A 22,403-nucleotide genomic window follows, 5' to 3' on the forward strand; every position below is an offset into this window, starting at 1 on the left:
TAGGCATTATCATTTTAAAAGCCTCCATTTTCCAGTGCTTCAATTAGCTGAAACTGAAATGGGAAATTATGGAAACATGGCAGATTGGAGAGCAAATGAATATGGGGAGGCAGCAAAAAATGGGACAGGGTAGATTTTTCTTCGTCTCCCATAGTAAACACAGGGGAATTTTATATCCAAAACAGAACCATCACCAAGATATTAAAGACAATTTACATTACAAGGTAGTTGAGACAGACTTGTCATGAGAAGACTCTGAATCATAGAATCATAAAGTTGGAAGAGACCTCAAGGGCCATCCGGTCCAAACCCCTGCCATGCAGGAACACATAATGAAAGCACCCCGGAGAGATGGCCATCCAGTCTCTGTTGAAAAAACCTCCAAAGAAGGAGATTCCACCACTCTCCGAGACAGCATATTCCACTGTCGACCATCAGGAAGTTCTTCCCAGTATTTAGGTGGAATCTCTTTTGCTGTCGCTTGAATGCTAGCCTCTGAAGCAGAGGCTGGGCAGGGTTTTCAAACAGAAACATTTTGTGAGGATTCAAGGATGTACCTGTCTTAGTCTAGGTCAGAAAGAAAAGTTTCTTGGCACTTTAAAGCCAAATACATTTTATTAGGCATGATTTTTCATTGGCTACATCCTACTTCATCTGAAGCATGATTTCAGAATTCAGTTACCTTTAAAATTATTCCAGAAGATCCCTACAATTATACTGCATGGGTTCATGCCTGGCATTTTCTTTGTATATTACCTTAAGACTATTATTTCTGGCCTAGAAAGTGGTATGTGAGGGAAAGAAAGTAAAAAGGAAACAGACTGCATGTGCTTTGAGGGTTTTACCCACAGCAAAGATCCTGTGGGAGAGTGCTGTTTTGTCTTCTCAGAGAAGCAGCAAGATCTTGAGTCAGTGTAGCAGTTAGAACCTGGATCAGTGATGAGGGGCTAAATTGAGCTATGTCCGTCCTCTTCCACTCTTGTTTGATGATCACATTTGTTTTTACTCTGCCTCCTGCTGATCATCCCCACCCAATGTGTTGTGTCATCTTTATTTAAATGAATGGAGCCCGTTCATTCCCTCTTCTCCGCCTAATCATTCACTTTCTTGCTCATGTAGCAATCTTGCACACTTTCTCCTTTCATTCCACCATACATACATCGCAGAGCTCTGAATAACCGAGTGAGCAAATAATGGGACGAGGGAATGCACACACTCCAGTCACTTAAATATAAACAAGGATGACACAATACTGATTGAATGGGGGGAAGAATAAAAAATATGTAAGAGACACCAGGCTTGCCAGACCCAACCAGTCCCACTCACCAAAAATTCCTCCTGCTCTTGGCTCCACACTGAAGCCACCTCACGGGACTGGAGAAACACAGAATATTCATATTTTTAGATGTTTGGGGTAAAAGGTGACTTCTTAGAAATCAGATTAAAGCTCTCTGAACCACATTCCCTGAAAATTCACAGCAACTTCTCTGTGAATTGCCAAAAATGTTGTGTGCTTGCTGTGAGGTAAGGCTGGTTTTCTTTTTTTGGCCCTAGATGTAGAATAAAGGCAACACTTCTGTTAGGTCAGTAGATACCATTATGCCAACAAAGTATCACAGTGGAAGGCCAATGGGAGAGATACACGACTTTTCAAAAAGCCCAAATTCTCAAACTTCAAGTAGTGCACACTCAGTATAATTAAAGCCAGAATGGCTTCAATCTCTATGTATAAATTTTCAGTGAGCACCTCTGGCACAAACAAAATGCTCTTTCTGGTTGTGCTTCATGAGAAGAAGCTGGAGATTTTAAGAACTATATTTATCAAAATTATCTTGCATCTTCTGTAAAAAACAACAACACACCACTCAGGCTTCCAAGCATGTTATGTATCACACTGTTTATTTTTTCAAACTTCAACTTGAATCAGTAAAAGGTGTTTCAATGTACTCAGAAAAAGTAACAAATGGTCACTAGAAATCATCAGATGCTGCTTTTTACAGTTAAAACAAAAACATTGTTTGAATCATAAGGAAGTGTTTCCATTCAAAGCGCAATCCTGGCATTTATGTGTGCTTGGAACTCCTGAAAAATGAAGGGACAAGAGAGATGCTCAAGGGGCTCCAAGATCAAGGTCGGAAATATGTGTACTGCTGAACAATATTTGACAAAGGAAACAGTACCTTGTTCAGGAATTTAAATAGACAGTAAGAAGCATTCTTAGATGTGTGTGTGTGCATTGTGGTGCGTGTCTGGTGCTGTTTCACACATGCATGCATGTTCACTACACAATGACTGCAATATTAATGGTGATTTGTGAACGTGACTGGGCTATCAAGATTAAGCACCATAAATATATCATTGCATACCACATCAAACTTAATGGCCACAAGGCAATTAAAGTCTGCCTATGTCCCAATAAAACCCAGAAGGCTCATGTTAATCAGAACTAACTTGTCTCACTGATTTCAATGCAACTTACAAGGAACTAATTCCTTTGTGGCTTTTGAGGGGTCATGTTAAGCCATCAATGATGTCATTGGGAATTAAGTAATCCAGTGACACCCCTCCCCCCATTTGTTCATTCATTGTGTCTGATCCCTCATGGCACTATGTTCTATTCATCCTGCTTGCTTGCACCACAGATGGGCAACCATGATGATTAATTCCACTACTGCAGCAGTGGTATGGATTTCTACCATACCCCAATAGTTCTGATTTTCCTGAAACTGTTCCTTATATTTTGTGTTTATGCTGAGCTACCCAACTGGGAACATTGAATGCTTTCAGGCAGGCATGTTCTCATGCCCAGGTCATATGCTTCTATTCAGAATGAAATCCTCATCCATCTGCCTGTGTCCAGCACTACACTGATAACACACTTGTTTTCAGGAAGCATGTGGACTAAAGTGAATTGCTTCCTAAACTAGTCATATGTCATCAGTTAGTTGCATGTGGCTCTACCTATTGATTAGAGCTGCAGTGTGGAACTCAGTCATTTGGAAAGTGTTCCAGTGCCATGTAGGTAACATATAATTCAAGCCTAAGGGCAGAACAATAGGATGGGGAAAGAACCACAGTGGCCAAGCTTTGAGGCTAGTGTGTTACAAACCTAATGTCCACTAGAAAACATGTGCAGGATTCTCAGAATTTTGCCTCTAGTCTGTTGAGCCTGGGAGGAGGCATCTGTATAGTTGGAGAACAGGTGAGCTCATCTACTCCAAACTCCTGCTGGCTGTGCCCCATGCCTCAATTCGACCTCTGATGGAACTGAGTATCGCTTTCAACGGACTTGGCTTGCAGTTCATACAACCTGGCAAAACACCACTGTAGTAAACAGAGGAGGCACTTCCCAACAACTAAGATTTAGTGGTAATTACCATTATCCACACCATGGGTATCCCCCCACCCTATGTTCCTCTCGTGTCACTCTGAGTCTTAGGAATGTATTCTTTTATCTGAATTTCCAATTGCTCAAGAATTTCAGATGAACCTCCCAAATCATTCACATAAAAGATGTGCTGCCGAATTCCAAAAGCCACATTCCTAAGCCCAAACTGGAATGTTTGTCTAGAGTCCTTCAGACAATGCTCTGCCTGCTCACATCCACATTATACCCAGATGAACTGGAGCAGCTCTGGCCAAAATCAATGAAAATCCCATCAGAATCTGATTCAATAGACTCCAAGATCTGGTCCACGATATTTTCAGGGCTGGCGGTTGGGGCTATGGCGATCAAGTCTGAGTCCCTGGCCAACTCATATGCCCTGCTTTGGTCATCTCTTGGGTAGAAGAGTCCTTTTTGTTGTTCCACAGCACCGAGGTGGTTTGAACACTGAGCTGAGCCTGCAGAAAGGCGCTCTGATTCTCCTGACTGTGAGCTCTTCGTGGTGACCATAGAGCTCTTGGAACCATTGTCTGTGATGGTTGTGAGATTGGAGTAGCCCTGCACTTCTGTGCAGGAAGTCATTTCAGACACAGAGTGCCTTCGAATGCCCGTGCCATTGGGAGGTGCTCCCTCAGTTTCATACTCGGCTACTGGAGTTAGCAAGGGATTGTTGTAACTTTTGGATCTCACTACAGGATTTTTGGCAAGAATGTCCCCAGATTTAGAGCGGCGAAAGTAACGCTTTTCTGTTAACAAATAGAAAGAATAATTAAATGCTTCACATACATTAGAGGATCATCTCTCTATTCATTAGGGAACTTTCTATTATCAAAATCAGTTTTTTCAATGGATTATTTTCTCTTACAATATATCAGTTCATTCCTATCTTCCTAGAAGGAACTTATATAGGACTTACAATGGTCTTTTATCCAGAAATTGGTTATCAGCCATACCCTTTTGACTTCAAGAATAGGAAAGAATTAGCCAGACTTACCACTGGAATTCTTTTTCAGAATGGCCACAGGGTGGCACCAGTTTTATGCTGTTACTTGCAATGGAATAAATACCTTTTGGAAATGGGACGGTTTCTAAAAAATGACTGGCTTTCTAAACATAGAGACCACTTCAAATAACAAGACTGAGCATGATACACAACTCTTTCCCCCCTCTAAATATTCTAAGCAAACAAACACAGGTTGAGTATTCCTATCTGAAATGCTTGGGTCTAGAAATATTTTGAGTTTTGGATTTTTTTTTAATATTTGCATATACAGTGGCGCCTCCGCATACGCGGTCTTTTTATAGGTGGCTTTGAGCATAGGCACTCAAAGCCGCCGGCGCGTGTGGGGCAGAAGGGGCGGCGCGTCCCATTCAATTGAATGGGCGCGCGCACCCGTTGCGCCTCGTGCACTGCCACGCCGCCGCGCACGAGCCCCATTGGAAACAATGGGGCTCGAGCATAGGTGGATTTTATACGCGGAGGGATCCGGAACGGATGCCCCACGTATAATAAGGTTCCACTGTACATAATGAGATATCTTGGAGTTGGGATCCAAGTATAAATTTGGATATATATATAAAATTAATGTATGTTTCATATTGTGATTTGCACTGTGGCCCTTCTGAAATCTGCCCAATGACTAAAACAACATATCCTGAAGAACCCACTTCTTGCTCTTCATAGACTGTGCAGGTGTTGCAGTGTCACCTCGATGTGTTCCTCTGTTTATATCCTTGGTGTTGGTTATTTGGGGCATAACTATTTGTTTTCATCCTAAAGGCTGGATGGATGAGGGAGTAGAGTGAGTGCTTCCAGGACAGTGTTTCTTGCCTTTCACCAGGGGATGGTTTCTTTTACAGTACGTACATTGATCTGTGGATAAGTTGGCTCAGTGTTTTAGGGATCAATGTTTGGATTGGTAGACTTATACATGAATATATACAATATTAGGACTACTATTTCCCCTTGAAACTATGAGAGCAGAAAACAGGAAGCTGATTAATGTCACTGCCCCCAACTTGGTTCTGAGTTCACAGAGTAAGGTTTTAAAAAAATGCAATATACATTTACCATAGATTAGCCTTAGAGTTTACTGGAAAAGGAGTCACAAGAGCAGATGCACTCTGCTCACCCTCTCTTTATTATACACCATTAGCCAAGTAAAATCTCCTGGATAAGATGGACTTGGGTTATTGAAGGCACATTTTCAGCTGGCAAAAGCTCATTACTGAAATAACTACTATGTCTGCAAATAAAAAGTATGATCTTAGACATTTGTATTCACTTACCTAAAATGCACGAAGAGTGTGTGATAGGCCCATCACTGGAGTATAAGCCATATGTGCCCAAATAGGGGGAAACAACCTTCTGTAACAGGACTTCCAGTTTTAAATAGTCTTCAGTTACTCCTTTTGATTCATGAACCCCCTGAAAAAAAGAATAAAAAACACACTTCCATAAAAAAAACAACAATAATATTTCAGGATCAAGTTATTCAAGTTAAAACAGGAGTGGACTTCTTCCAAAGCAGAAGGTCACACTGCCACTCTCCTGGTCTGAATTCACAACTGTACCCTGCTGGTGCATAACCAATTTTGCTGTAATAATGTCAAATTTCAGTGGTGCAGTCATAGCAAAACAACAACAAAAAATGATGATACAGGATTTCCTTTGAGAAAAGAAATGTGCAGGCAACATATGCTTTGTTTTAAACTAGAATTCTGCTTCCAGAAGGCTTCAGAGAATACAATTATGCTTTAAAACAAGGTGGCAGCTCCCCATATACTATGTTTCCTGAGGAAATTGAGAGGTTTCTAGAGCCACAGTACCAAATTAAGTGGATTCTCACATTAGTGTAAAACGACGCACTGGCTCAAGTAGTTAAGATGCTGACTCTGTTGACTGCAAGACTGGCAGGTTGGCAGTTCGAGACCTGGGTGCTGCATGATGAGGTGAGCTCCTGTCACTAGTCCCAGCTTCTGCCAACCTACCAGTTCAAAAGCATTCAAATACAAGCAGATAGATAGGTAACACTTCTCAGTGGGAAGGTAACAGCGTTCGGTGCAGTCATGCTGGCCATATGACCACCAGAGCAGTCCTCTGACAATGCTGGCTCTTTGGCTTAGAAATGGAGATGAGCACCACCCCCTACAGTTGTTTACGACTAGATATTCATGTCAAGTAACCACCTTTACTTTTTACCTTTATACTTCACTTATCTATGAAATATAACTGTTGGCTTAACATGAAACATATATAATGACTTGACTGAAGTGCAACAGGGCTCAAATCAGGAGAGGTTTGCTCCTGCAGTTACTGACTATGTATATGGCTCCTATTGCCCAGAGGGATGAACTGCAAGCCTTCTTCACACAACAGTACGGAATCTGCCTGGTCAGTGAATATCAATAAGTTAAATCCCACATGCTCCACAATATGGTGCTTCACTTCCTATGCTGGAAAACAGGACCTAGTGAAGTAATGATATTGTCTGTCTGCACTGACAAACAAATGCTCTTTCACCAGTCCTGCTACTGTCTACCTGCTGCCCAGCTACTTCAGATATTTGCTGTTCTCCCTCAGGCTTGAGCACAAAACATGAATGTTCGGCTTCAAAGAGCTCCTTCCCTTCTGAAAAACCTCTTAAAAACTGGCTCTTCTCATTCATCAAAACATCAGAATTTACACTAAATGCACAGGATATGTTGGCCTACTGCAGTGATTCCCAAAACTTTGATCCTCCAGATGTTTTGGACTTCAGCTTCCAGAAGTCCTGACTGTTGGCCATGCTGGCTGGGGCTTATGGGAGTTAAAGTCCAAAATGCCTGATGGAGCAAAGTTTGGGAATCACTGGTCTATTGCATCAGTACAAATTGCTCACAGTCTGAGGCTACTTCATATGGAGTAAACACTTACTACAGAGCACATAGAGGTCACTACCTTCTTCAGCTCTACTTCGCAGCCTGTAGATAAGCCCATGCTCCAGCCCTATTGCCCAGTGTGTAGCAGCCAGACCCACAGCCCTCAAGTGCTGGAAATACTGCATTACACCCATGGTCCATTAGGTGCCACTGCAATGCAAGACTTGTACTTGCAGAGATTAGGAAGACAAAGTTATAGCCCAGAGGTCTTGCTGGGAGAATGAAGAATTGGTAGCTGATTAGTATGCTGAAGCAGAAACAGCTAAGAACTGTGGCTTCTTCAAGTCCGACAAGTTTTATTTAGCAGAAAATTTCATGGGCTGCAGTTCACTTGAATAAGTCATATTGCATCTGATGAAGTGGGCTGCAGTCCCCAAAAGCTTATGCCAGACATAATTGGTTATGTCTTTGAAGACACTTTGTTGTCTTGTCCCAGAAATCTTGTTTACAGTCATAACTTACAACAGCAAAATGGCCTGCTAGTGGGTTTGCTTTATTTACACAGCAACATCTTAAGGAAATCATGGTCCAGCCATTATGGTTGCCCTTGTGAGAAAAAAATATGAGACATACATACACAAAAAGCCTGTTTTTTCTCTGTCATGGGAATAAATAATTCTTTAGCTCAAGGGTGACTACAGGCCACTTGTGTCTCACCCCAGCTGTTTTATGACTCCCAGCCCTCGCAATAAAAAAAAACAACAACTCTTTTTTTGCCTCAAAGTGCCCTAGAATACTCTCTATGAGGTATGTGTATGTGTGGGATTTTCCACATACTTGTCCCCCCATCCATTTTAGGCTCAACTCCCTCCTCAGACCCCTCCCAAGGCTGCACCCAGCAAGCTTTAAAAGCCTGTTTTTCTCTGCAGTCTCTCTCAAAACGACAACAGGAAACAAAACATCACTTTCTGTTGCCATTTTGAGAGGGTCTACAGAACAAAAGGGAGGTTATTTGGGGTGTATTCTGGAAACCTGTGAGGATGAGGTGTTTTTGCATTTTCACACTTTGGGGGCTTTCAGCATGGTTTGGTGGCATCCCCCCCATCCACCCAAATAGCACCTATGTTTTTTTAAATGGGTGGGGGACAGTGGGGGGAACTAGTGAGGGTTTGACAGGCCACAAAACATCCAGGGGTTGCATATGGCCAATCAGCTGTATTTTCCCCACCACTGCTGTAAGTAGTATTATTTACATTGTGATAAGCCACTTTGAAATGACCCCCCTGTCCTTCTTTATATCACGGATCTTATGCATGAGCCCAGTTGCTAACTATCAGGAAAACATCAAGAAAACATTACAAGAAACACGTGAGAAAGCCTAAAACACTAGAGCAGTCTTCCTCAATTTTTTTGGGGGGGGCTACTGCTCCCTTTCATCTTGGGTGCCAATCCTAGCACCCTCCCACCCCCAGTGCATGTGTTTTATATTAGGTCTACTGCAAATTCAAAACAACCAATCTTGGATGCAGTTCCATTTGCACTCAGTCACCAAGCAGCTGGCTAAGCAGTGAACCAGAAATTTCTTGCTTGTGGCAGCCTGGTACAAAGCAATCATTTTGACTGCTGTTTGACTGGCTGCTCGATTGCTGCTCCCTTTGTGTCCTATCATCCTGGGAGCAGCAACTGAGCAGCTGGCTGAGCAGAGACTGAGAAGCCTCTCACCCGTGCCAGCCTTGCAGCATAGGCCAGTGCGGACAAGGGGCCTCTTGGTTGCTGCTCAGTTGCTGCTTCCAGGGTGACCAGGTGCAAGGGAGAAGCTTCTCCCTAGAGAGGAGGAACTCTCAATCCTTCATTGGGGCAGAGGTAGGTGCAGCTGGTATGTGTCTAGGGGATTTACAGAGGCCACATGCTCTGGACTGGAGACATGTGGGTTGGAAAGGAAGAGATTTTAACTACAGGAGCCACTCTAAGACTAAGGACTTTCTCCAAGAATTGACCACAAATACTCCTTCCCCAGAGACATGTCCTCTACACACAGCTTGACGTGTTCACTCACCCATAAAAAAATTATTTCTTCTGCTACCTCTTCTCTTAGCCTGTCTGACAAGAGAAATCTGGAGCAGCAGTGCAACTCCAACCTGCTAGCCATGCCCCAGCAAAGGCCACAAAGCAGATTATCACACAGAGGCTTATCATCATTAAAATGCCACTAAATCATCCTAAAGCGCGATGGTGTGATCGCCAGTCATGCTTGTCCCCTGTGATTAAATTGTCATGGAGGTGTCCCCTCGACTCTCTCATCATTAACGGGTTTGCGGAGCAACTATTTCTCCAATAACGGAAGTTATTCTTGAGGGAGAAACCACAGAATACTGAAGGCTAGAAAGACTACCATGTCTGAGTTTTAATTAGAGATAAACCAGAGAGTACAGTGAACTGATACATCAAAAGACAATGGAACCTTTAGTGCTCTGCCATTTTCTACTTAATGTTATCCTTGAGAAAGAAATCACCCAAACTGGGATGGCTGGCCTGGGAGCAGTCCATTTAGGTTCCAAAACAAAAAAAGGTGCAATGTGGACAAGGCAACTGGGGTGAGGGAATGACAACTAGGGTGGCAACAGGGATGTAGGTTGCTAATATGTGATATTAACCATCCTCAGTTAGAGGTGGTTATTGTAACACAAGAGGCTTAACTCTTGGTCCATTTGGATTATGATCAAAAGTGGATTTTCATTCACATTACCAATGGCTCTCTTCAGGTTTCACTTCTGCATTAAGAATGATCAGAATTTCATATAAACACTGGACACAAGACACTCAAGCATCTTTGATCTACTTTTTAATGAAGCTATTCAGAGATTTAAAGTCCTTCATCAATCCCAATCTCATTTCACTTTGAGAAATTAGGCTTCCTTAGGAATGTAATATATGCCCATCTAATTTCTTTCAAGGGCTGTGGTGTAGAACATTTCTCAAACTCATATGGTGTATATAAAAAGGAATGCTGTTGATTTTTTATCCAGGAACTGGCAAAGAACATAGGCCCATGTTCTCCCTTGAAAATGGAGCGCAATGAACAGTGAGGCTGGTGTAAGAAGCCAACAAGCAAGTCTCAAGCCAAAGAAAATCTCTGGTTGTGATTTGTTACAGAAATAACATAGTATAAAAACTCTGGGGTAAATAAAATACATTGTAGTAAATGTGACACTACACAGCTGATCTGAGTTCAAACATACAAGTTATCACCAAGACATAAACCAACTTGTGTGAGCGAGACTATTTGTTTATATATATATGTATATGTGTGTGTGTGTGTGTGTGTGTGTGTGTGTGTGTGTACACAAACACACACACACACACACATATGTTATATATGTTTTGCCCATCAGGAAGCTTTGGCTAATAGATTTAAAATAAAAAAAATAACAACCCACTGGCCCAATGTCCCGAATCTGGTCTCAACTAGCGCATATCCACCGAGTCAATGAGATTTACCTTTGTGTTGATTTACCATTACACAATTAATACAAAGCCTCTACTCTAGTGAAACTAAACAACAGGATTCAGGTGAATATTTCAGATTATGACTAACTTCATCTACACATTCAAGTTGCTCCTTCGAACCTTCCTTTTGGAAAATTGTCACTGATATTTTTACAATTTTCTCTGCTGTTATTTCATGCAATGCAGACAATCTATTTTTAACTTTCAGGAAACCAACAACAACAGGCATCATGAAGGCACTCAGCACCATTCAGGATGTATTCACTCAAGAATACTTGGTTGCCTGTGGTGAGTAAGAATAACCTCCCAATTATCAGGTAGGAAAGTTTTATATAAAACTTGCTTTTTGTTTGTCTTGCAAGCTATCTAATATGTCAGTAAGCTCCTAAACAAAAGTACATCAATAAGTTTTGTGAACCTGTTTGCAACAATGCTTTAATTGTGAAAGGATAATTTAATTAAAGTTGCAACCTCAAGTCTAACTCTGAGTGATGGGAAAACAGTAGGAAAGCTGCACCCACAAAAGACATTTGTAACCTCAGAAATTTAAGAGGGGCATGGCCTCACGTCTCAGAAAAAAAATAATCTGTTCTGCACAGCTTTAGGAGTACCTGCAGGGATTGTTTTAAAGATGAGAACTTAAGGAAATCTAAGCAAATATTTTTCCTCTTTGATGTTTTATTGATTATTTCACAACATGACAACAGACTTGGAGGTGATAAAGAGCTGCAGCAAGAGCTTTAAATGTGCAATGAAAACACTGACAGTGTTTACAGCCATTCAGAACAAATGTTGCTCTTTTAATGACACTCCATTAAAGAGAAAAAAAGATACACAAAGTGCTGCTGTGGCATGGACTACGCATAGATCTTCCTTAAATTGTCCCATTCTACAATGTGACAGAATACAAGCCACACATCCCCTTTTGTGTCAAGAGAGCTGCCCACCTGATCACTCTTGAGACCTTAGTTGGGTGTCATCTTGGCCAGCATAGTAGAGACCTCCAGCTCATGCTCCAGCTGCAAAAGTAACTAGCATGGCTCCCTGGAGCACCAGCCTCATTCATGCCGCACTCTGAGGATTCACTTGTGCAAGGCATTGTCAAGCCTCTCCAGAGAATCATTCTGGATGTGTTCCTGAAGTAAAGTCTCTAGAGTGACCGACCTCCTATCAGATATCTCACTCTAAGAAGTCCTCAGAGTGAGACATCCATTAGCCACCACTACCTCCTCCTCGTTGAGTTTGCCTGACTGTCCTGATGCCACAACAAGCAAAGTTTAGTGTCCCTCCTGGCAATCAACGAAACAATTCACTACATTTTCCCAACTGCCCCAGAGAAGAAAGGTTCATCCCATCTCTTGGGAGCAATACCCCTACATTTATTGGAGAAAGTCTAAAGTGACAGCTCCTGTGCTCACTGCCACTACTTAGCTAAGTCTCTCTACACCACTGGTTCCCAAACTGTGCTCCTCCAAGTGTTTTGGACTTCAGCTCTCAGAAGCCCCAGCCAGTTGGGACAACAGTCAAGAATTCTGGGAGCAGAAGTCAAAAACACTTGGAAGACTAAAGTTTGGGAACCACTTCTCTACACCAAACCCCATCCAGTGTAGGCAGATGTTTTCCCCAGAGGAGTAAAAAGTGACAATTGGCCAACACCGTGGTTGTAGTAAACCTGTTTCTTGCCCCAGTGGCCTGACCTGTGGAAAATCAAGCATGTTCCAGTGCTATTATCTTTCTTTCTATAGAGTGAAACAGAATGTTGGTTGTTGAATTTTATTTAAGGGGGTCGTGCAATAGGTTGTAATATAGCTACATCCCCTAAGAAAGGTGCTCCTGTCCAGCACTTCAGACAGCTTGGAATAGGATGTCTCTGGAGCTCTTCAGTCAACAGAAGACTGCAGCGCTAGTGTGAAAATCTTCCTGTCTCAGAACACTGCAGCTACAGTGTGTGTGGGGTGAAGGAGTTCTAGGGACTGGACCATCCCTGAATATAAAAGTGATGGAGTTTTTAACCTTAAGGTGTGCATGTTCAAAAAAAGGTACTAAGGGCCTGAGCAGGCTACGTTTCTCTGTCTACTTGTTCCTGAAAATTCTTTTGAGGTGTAAGGGTAATTAGTGTCAACAGATGATGATGATGATGATGATGATGATGATGATGACTGTCCTGCCTTTTCTCCCAAATTGGGACCCAAGTCAGCTTACAATTTAATACAAGCAAAATATGGCTAAAAACATACAGAAGCCCAATATTAAAATAGAATTAATATATTAAAATGATATTATTTTATATTATTAAAATATTAATATTAAAAATAACATATATTTAAGAAAGATAAACCATTTAAATAATTCAGTTTAAAAAACACAGGGCCCTCTTAAAAGCTCCTTCTTTAAAAAGTTTAATTTCTAAATGCTTTTTTAGATGCTTTTGCCAGCTGACAGAAGGACAACAATGTTGTCCTTCAGTCTCTGGAAGAGGCAGTTCCAGAGCCTAAGAGCAGACACTGGGAAGGGCAGCTCATCTCATGTGAAGGCTGTAGGACTGAAAGAAGGGAAAATTCTGAGGATCTCATATAGCTTGGACCTAAGCTATAAGTCATAGCTCACTTCAAATTGTGCCCAGAAAAGAACAGGCAGACAGCAGAGCTATTGCAACAGGGGCATTGTATGGGTTATGATAACAATAACAGTGTATGCTGCAGTTGCTATCACCTTATAATTAACTGACAGACTCACCCTGATCTTGTTCAGATGTCAGGGCTATGTGTTCAAGGAACCTGTGGTCCTGGAATGAACAGTTCTGCTCCCATCACTGTGTTATGCCCACCTACCCCATGTGTCACATATGATATTTCACATATTTGGGCCCACCAATGCTATATGGAATCCAACTACGTGAAGAACTTGTAAGTACTTAAAACAGTTACTCTTTTTAGACATCTGTCTTCAATGAATGGACACTAGGAAGAGGACATATATGATGTGGGAGTGGGCTGAAAGAACAAGGCCTGATATAGGTTCACACATTCCTCGAACGTAAGTGCCCTGAGCTCTGAATGTGGCCTGTACTTTGTTAATTTCTGGAAATTTACAGTCTCTTATCTCTCTACAGGCTCAGCTGGAATCAGTATAATGTAAATTCAGAGGTTTTCATCAGACAATTTTGAGTTTCTTTTTAAAAATAATATTACATCGAATCCTTGCAAGTCCATATTGTTGTGTGGCCCTCACAGTTCACCAAAGAGGAAATTTGTATACATTTATTGCTGAAATTTAGCATATTATTGCAGCTGAGATCCAAGTAGGAGGAGGACAAGTTGATAAGAAAGTTTACTTTAAAAAGCTGTGGTTGGCTTACTTATATTTCTTTGAACTCAAATGCTAGGCAGGTGCTTTTGAAGATGGGTGAATGCTGGCAAGCCTGCAGTTGAGCACTTGTGAGGATAACACAGATACACAAATCTTTCTATACCTATGCTCTCCAACTAAAACATTAATGAGTTTTTCATTTTGATGGATTTCAGTTTTCAAAGGCTCTTCATAGCTTTTCCCTCTGAGAAGAATTATATCAGTTTGACTGGTTTTTTCTTCTGCTTTTGAAGTATGACTGGAGAAACTGATTAGAAATCTTTATAAGGTTGTACAGTGCAACTATTTTTGCCATCTTAATAATTAGGCCATCCATTTTTGTTAAGAATTTTAACAGTTACTAAAGGCAATCCATCATGTATCCTACAGAAGACTGTGCATTTTAATATATGTGATGTGCCCTACAAAATAGTCAAGTGTACACTCAAAGCAGTAATTCCTTTAAAGCTTCTCCATGTTATGGTTTATTGTCCAAAATGCAAGCGAACAGACACTGTCAAAATATGTCTAAATCAATGCTCGAAGAACACCACGCAAACACAGAAGGTCTAGATCTCTATGAAGTAAAATTACATGTAACCAAATCTGAAATAGCAATATTATAACAAAAATCAAGGCTGCTTGAGGTACTTATTTCTACTAATGGGGTTTCCAATATTTGGCTTAAAAATAAACAAAGACTTGACACAGGGAAGAGTAATGGTGGCACCATTTGCCCAACCAGTGGCTTCCTAGAAACATAATGATCCTAGATACAGAATCAGGTGTAAAGTCCATGTTTAAAATTCAATAAAATTTTCTTTAACATATTCAAATGAGGCAGCTAGCAAAGTATTTAGGTCTTGTTTCTAAATATTTTATGACAGCAAGACCTGGATTACTAGAGTTGTTGTGTGCACACTGGATCGTGTCCTATGAATTCATATTAGTTTGAAAATAGGTGAATGCTATCTATAGGGCCTCATTATGTACTATATGCTGCCATGTAAGTTCAAGGTTTGTTTTGATGAATTGCCACAAGCAGAATGTACAGCCCTGAATAATATGGTAGGCTCAGGTGGAATTCTATAAATGCTTCTGGCGCTGCAGAGAGTGAGACACTGAAAATCTTTCACACCTACAACTCTCATACTTACTATGTTCACATTCCCTTGGTGACTCTGTTACCCTTTTGGATGCCTCAAGCGTATTTCCAACTGTTTATCTGAAGTTTTCCATTACTGCAATGCTAGAAATTTGGGGACTGATGAAATATTTCATTATGGGAGGACGATGCCCTCATTTTACCCCCACCCCACCCCAGTGACAACTCTTGTTTATGGCAGATGTTTATTTTACATGGTGGTCCTTTCTGTTGTGTATGAAGCTTCATATAATTATACCATGACATAGTCAGATTTCTATTTATCTGCACCATTTTTGTTAAAAAATGCAGTTTGTGAGTTCATACTATGATGTGGGAAAATGTCATCACCTTGGCACTGTCTAAATTTACCCTGCTACTTCCTCACAAATGAGTTCTGGATCAGGATGTTATAAAATTATAATATTTCTTTATTGTGCTCCTGGCACTCTGCATCCTCTTCCTTTCAAATTGCAGAACTCCCAGTACTGCCAAAGGGACCTCTATGGCTGACTGAAGTTGGAAATGGCCCTCCCAAGCAGAATCCGTTTCAGCTTGACCTTGTCCTATCCCTGAGCTGCAGCTGGCCAAGCTCCAGGCATTCATAACTACATAGGGTTCATTTCACCCTGTTACACTGTAAATAGAGCTCCCAGTGTTGTCCAAGCACATTATCTATAATTAGGCTCTACAGTAATTAGCTTATGCCACTGCTGACTTGGGAAAGATCTGGTGATGACACAGGAGTTACTGAAAGACTCATTGGCCTAATGGAAAAGAACTTTAGCTTGGGTGCTCTGTCTTGATTGATTCATGCTGAGTTATACAGACAGCTTTTACTTCTCAATACAGGGCCAAGTTAACAAAGCAGGGAAGCAAGAGGGGAAGAAATAGTTGCCTGAAAAGAAGCTGAGCTCTTAGTTACCCAGCTTTTCAACTGGACATCTTGCATTCTTTTTCCTGCCTTTGAGTTTCTTCTCCTGTGACTGCCTTTTAATAGTCTCTAGCCACAATATGGGAGGACAGGATGACAGGAAAAAGGGAAGGGGAATAACAAAAGCAGATAAAGCTACCACTGAATGAAATGAAGAGCAACAGAAACTGCAAGGGGTAAACTATGACGATTGAAGGAGGAAATACTATGTTCACTCAGTATTATCTATTGGTGTTCAATTCTAGTACACCTACAGCAGTGCAAGCAGAAAAGAAGGCAATGGAAGGTGACAAACTCCCAGCCAGAAATCCTGGCAACCAAAGTGAGGGATTATTATTATTTGAACAGGGCTTTTCCTAAAGGCACCCCTTGTTGTTGTTCTTGTTGTTAACTGCTTTCAACTCGACCCTGACTCATAGCAATCCTGTGGGTGAGACATCTCTAAGACCCTCTGTCCTTCACCACTCTGCTTAGGTCCTGTAAATTTAGGCCTGTGACCTCCTTGACTGAATCTATTCATCTGGTGTGTTGTTAGGACTTTAGACTGCAGCTAGGAATGTTCTTCCCATATATAGAAAACTACCATGGTCAATTTAAGGATTTATTCTTACCCACTGTCAGCTATATATAAAGAAGTCTTCTGCACAGAAAGTACCTATCTGAAGCTGAATTGGTATAGCTGAGACAAAGGCAAAGTGGGATCTCCATCACACCACCAGCTTGGTAGCCTATAATGCACTATCATTTTGAAAATCATGATATAATCTCAACATTGTATAAAATGTTTTCAAGTTCCTCCTTCCCTTGTGTCAAATTGTGAAGTCATTTTGATAAATAGCATTCATGTTTACCAGCTCTTTCTCCTAGGCCAAAAATAGGACAATCAGGACACATTACCAGAAAACAAATGACTTCAAGCCACAGGCTTCTATTTCTATATATTTGTGGTCTTTTAGACTGTTGTACAAACAGTTTCTATGAGGCACTGGATGTTTATTCTAGTTCAAATCTTGCTTTAGCCCACAGCTCACCAGGTGGCCTTGAGCAACCTTAGCAGTCACTCAGGGCTGATTTGCACATTATAGAAGAGCATATGCACACAAATGCTTAGAAAGAACTGTATCGTGCAGCCTCTCCCTTGCAAGTGTACACTTGGCAGCAAACCTTGGTTTGATATCAAACAACTAGGCCTTTGCCTTAGAAATACCTACATTTATTCACTATGACTTAAAGGCAAAACAGATGGCCCTGATAGAGGGGTGCCCCACTGACCTTTTCAGCACTGGATTGGGGCTGCGGCAACTGCATGCCGCACCCCACAATCCGGCACTTTCCTGGCTAAAAAGAGGCAGCAAAATGCCGCTCCTTTTGGAGCCAGAAAAAGGTGGTTTTGCCATGGCGGCAGCGCTTTTTGCGCTCCTTTGGTGCAGTGTGCCACCTACCGTGCAGTCAAGTGGGCAGCATGATGCCGGCATGGATGCAGTGTCAGGGCGTGCGTCATCCAAACACCATGCCCCCACACTGGCACTTCAAGCCAATCTGTTTTTCCCTTTATACATATAATCTAGAATTAATTTTCAACTCATAATTTTTAAAAAGTAACTGACTTCAGAAAACAGTGGCCTTCAGTTTGTAGAAAATATACTAAGAAAATACTTGTTTCCTTTCTGTAGTTACACTCTCTGTGAAGAGAAAGAAGCTCATATGAATGACTACCCAAAGAATTCTAAATTCTACTGATAGGGAGAGTTAAGAACATATGTAAATATCCCCTTCTAAATCAACAAAACTAGACTAGACCACAAGATATTTACTAAATTTATTGCTTGTAATTTTAATTTTTAGAAGTGTATAATCATTTTTAAGGGGGGCTATTGTTTATATTGTTATATCATTTTAATGTTGTACGCTGCTTTGATTGTTTTAACAAAAATCAGGACATAAATAAATGTTTTATTATTATTTATTTATTATTTGACTAGATCATATCCACTTTTAAAATTGGTTGTATTCGTCTGACTGACACACTTCCAAAATGAGCAACGATCTGGTCTTATAAATAAATGAATACAGTAAAGCTCTGTTGCATATTAAAGTTGCAATGGCTGCCTTGTCCATAAAGGGTATTAATTTCCTTCTGTACACAAAACAAAATGGCAATTTAGAACATACTAGCATACTAAGGGCCCAAACAGACAGGCCAAAATAAAGCTGCTTCGAGTTACTTTGGAGGTATGCTGTTTAAATGTTGCATGCATCCTAATAGGCTGAAAGCCGCACCAAATCATGCTCCAGTCCTAAGGACTAGAGCACAGCTTTGGCGCAGCTTCTGGCCTCTTAAGAGATGTTTGTCATTTAAACAGTATGCATCCAAAGTGACCCAAAGCAGCTTTATTTTGGCCTGTCTGTTCAGGCCCTAAAAACCCTTTTTCCAGTTTATGAAAGCTTGTTTTACCACATGATTAACAATTTGCAATGTTGTACTAAAGATAGCGGCAATCACCTCTTGTCTATGAAAAGGACATTTATGCAGGAAATGGGGAGAAAAAACAGACTGAGTGACAAATCCCTAATTAGGGTCCAGAGACCATTGTTCCCTCTCCCTGGTCTTTACAAGCCACACAACTTCCTTGCAGTCTCCCCCTACATATCAGTCCCCCAGATCTCACCAAAAAACCTCTAGGGATGCTATTTGCCTTATTAATGCAATTTCTCAACTGCCAGTCTCTCTCATTTTCTATTTTCTTTCTTTCATTTCTTTTTTTTTTTTTTTTTTTTTTTTTTTTTGTTAAAAAAGGTGTTTCTGGCCCCCTACAAATGTATAGTAGGAGTTCCATTTATAGGGTGAATTTTACATTCCTGAGAATTCTTTGGGGGTGATTTGTCTTGGGAAGTATGATTTGGAGTAAGTCTTAGGCACCTTGGGTGCCACTGCTATACTTTATTCACCCCTTCCCTAGATGAATGGGTTGCTTCATAGAAAGTGGTACTGCATGGAGCAAACTAAAGCCCTTTTGAAAGGTTATGAACCCAAAGTCAGCAATACCAATAACTGCTTTGATGTGACATATCCTGACCATGACACAGATTTGGCATACCCAGGAAAACATACCTGTAGAATAAGCAACATCTGAATGATTGAAGGAGGAATCCTTGCTCGGGAACGGGACAAAGCATCTTCCAATTTAATATTGAGAGCTATAATATTTCTGAAATGCAACAAAGCCAGTTGGCGAACAGATGGCTCCTTTCCCTTGGGGAAATAAAAAGAATGAAAATAAAGAAATTGAGTGGACTTATCCATGGGTCAATTTAAATACTGCACTTTAACTCTTTTTAAAAACAATTTTACTGAACATTGAACATTTAGCTCTTATTTAAAAAGAAAAGGCAAGACTATAATCTGTTCTGGAAGCCCTGAGCCCTCTGCTGCTCTCTCATTCATCCACCCTTTAATGTCAGCACAAACAGTTATAGTGTGCCCTTGCCTTATGCAGGGGATCTGTTCCGGACCCCTCTGCATAAGGCAAATAGCGTGTATGCTCGAGCCCCATTGAAAATAATGGGGCTCGTGCATGACGTGCGGCGCACACGCCATTCCAACCCTGTCGCGTGGCTTTCAGCATAAGCTGAAAGCTGCGTAAAAGGTGCCCGCATATGACGCGGGTACACTGCATTCTTGCTGAAATTTTGTAAATTCTTTGGCATCGTTTTCCTTTGCTTCATCCTTTAGATCCTTTGTTACATGCCCTTAAGTTTTACCCTCAATTTATCCATGGGTCACATCAAAATTGTTAATTTTGGCCCCCAAAAGTGCCCTTGACTCAAGGTCAACCATATACGGTGTATCTTACTCTTTCAAAAAATTCTAGTGCAATAATCTCACTCTTACCTAATTGAAAATGCTCATTTAAAAGGTCCCAGCTATGTTGGTAGTCAGCCATTACATCTATAAAGTTTTGTTCTTGGATGCTATCACAACTTTTTTAAAATGTACAACTAGATGCAAAGAAATTTGTGTAGCTAAAATTTTTGTTAAGACAAATTTCTTTTGCATTAGCAGACCTAAAAAGTATCTGATAACAAAGTGAACAGCAAAGTAAGCAATCTATCCTCTTCTAGAATGCCAAATCCTGTTCAAGCGTATCAATGTCTCCTCCTGCTGCCAAAGCCAGTTTCTGCCAAATGTTCAGCAGTTTTAATGCTATATGAAAGAAATAATTCTTTCATACAAATATAAATCTTCATTTATTTTATTTTCACAACTCTGAATGAAATTTTTTGAAGTTTTCTCTCTGCTAGGTGAGTTTATGAGTTTTTGTGTACTTTTCAATTATTTTTATTTTCTTTTGTAAACACTGATTTTCACACGCAAAAACTGATTTGTGATTCTGTTCACACATTGCATAACATAAAATTACACCAGCATAGCTACAGTGAAGACACTAGACTGCTGCATTGCATAACCAAATGGGTAGTATAAGTGTGCATTCTCCCATTGCATATTTGAGCCAACTTTCCATCCACTGCTTAGCACTTCATTTATGGAACTGCAGGAAGACAAAACTGCTTGCACAATGGTTTATGCCTGTATTCCATGCAACCTGAAATAGAATGGCAACCTTGTGCAAACTCTGAAAAACAGAAAGTGCTGGTGCAATGGCAATTATACCCACAGAAGCCACAACAGGATTCTTTTGTGCAAACGGTGTACTATAAAACTGTAATGTTTTGGTATAAACAAAGTTTCACAAAAAAATTCCCCTGAATCAGAAAAATGGGCTATAATATGTTGCAATTATCCTTTTTGCTTAAGGATGAGAAAGTTTGCAAATATTTTATACATTCCTGTTTGAGAACACAAAGAACTTCCTCTTGAATGAAACTGAAGTTTACAATATTATGGTAAAGATGATACTGTCAGAAAATATCTAATACATTCTTTAGTAGTACTGTGTTTGTACACCTCCTTTAAAAAAAACAACCCTCATTTCACCAATTTTAAAAATTAAAGTACATACTGCCTTTGTGCAAAGTTTCCAACATTCTGCATTATTTCTATAAAATTACTATGATTTTCTATAGGCTTCTAAAGGTCACAGACTGTTACTCTAAGTAACAAAAACAGTCAGAAGGCAAAGGCATAATGGTGTTATAGTGACATAGGCTATAAAGATGAATCATAACCACATGCTAATGTACAACTGTGTCTCCCAAACCAGAAAAGTTCCTTGACCATCCTTGCTTTTCTTAAAATTGTTTTTGTGTTCCTCATGTTTACTAAAATCACAAACTTTGAAATTCCACTCAGTTTCAAAACTGATTTGTCCTATGTTCAATGGTGCTGGATAGCACTGTACCATATTTTCCGGCGTATAAAACGACAGGGCGTATAAGACAACCCCCAACTTTTAAGATGAAAATATAGATTATAGCATATACTCACAGTATAAGGCTACCCTCCTCCTGAGTAGCGCAGCAGCCGGCCGTGCATGCACCAGCTTCAAGGGGCCTCCGGAGGCCCCTTAGAAGCCGGCGCGCGTGTGCACGGCCGGTTGCCAGCTTTCCGGGCCTCCGGAGGCCTGAGAGGCTGATGGCCCCAGAGCGCGCACGCCAGCTTCTAACGGGCCTCAGAAGGCCCCTTCAAGGCCGGCGCGGGGCTGCCGGCTTCCCAGGCCTCTGGAGGCTTGAGAGGCCGGTGGCCCCAGAGCGCGCGCGCTGGCTTCTAAGGGGCCTCCGAAGGCCCCTTTGAAGCCGGCGCGGGGCTGCTGGCTTCCCAGGCCTCCGGAGGCCTGAGAGGCTGGCAGCCCCGAGAGCGTGCGTGCCTGGCCGCGGGGCTGCTGGGCTCAACCCGGCCTACAAGATGACCCCCGACTTTTGACTCAATTTTATTGGGTCAAAATTTCGTCTTGTACGCCGGAAAATACGGTACTTCAAACAGCCAGTCCAAATATTCCCTGGAAAAGCAAAACAAGTTATAGAATTCTTTAGGTCCTGGCCAATTATATTGAGGTACTGGGACACAGCTACATTGGGAGGACAGTGGAGAGTTTTTGTGAGTCAAAACTATTTTTTTAGTGACAACATGAATATTGTGACATGGAGAGGAAAATGCCTACAAGTTCTACTGTTTTGATCCTTTCCCTCACTCTGTGTTTTGCAGAAGTACTTCCTGATCCACGCTAGTATCAGTTTGCCATGCCAGGATGTCTGACAATTTATGG

At 41.1% G+C, this 22,403-nt stretch overlaps 1 protein-coding gene across 3 annotated transcripts in view; it reads right to left on the minus strand.

Moving 5' to 3' along the window:
• Positions 1 to 1,882: 1,882 nt before the first annotated feature.
• LOC149312595 (proline-rich protein 5-like) overlaps positions 1,883 to 22,403 on the minus strand; it is a 91,829-nt gene continuing 71,308 nt past the window's right edge. For all 3 annotated transcript variants that reach the window (XM_089524941.1, XM_089524940.1, XM_089524939.1), the window contains 3 exons: positions 19,292 to 19,432; positions 5,675 to 5,813; positions 1,883 to 4,131 (listed from right to left, as the gene is read on the minus strand). In XM_089524941.1, the coding sequence (XP_089381067.1) occupies positions 3,578 to 4,131; positions 5,675 to 5,813; positions 19,292 to 19,432 (834 nt within the window). In that variant the 3' untranslated portion in view covers positions 1,883 to 3,577. The remainder of the gene's footprint in view (positions 4,132 to 5,674; positions 5,814 to 19,291; positions 19,433 to 22,403) is intronic.

Source organism: Sceloporus occidentalis, unplaced genomic scaffold, assembly GCF_023333645.1.
Source record: "Sceloporus occidentalis isolate IW3139 unplaced genomic scaffold, rSceOcc1.0.p SCAF_5, whole genome shotgun sequence".
NCBI lineage: Eukaryota > Metazoa > Chordata > Lepidosauria > Squamata > Phrynosomatidae > Sceloporus > Sceloporus occidentalis.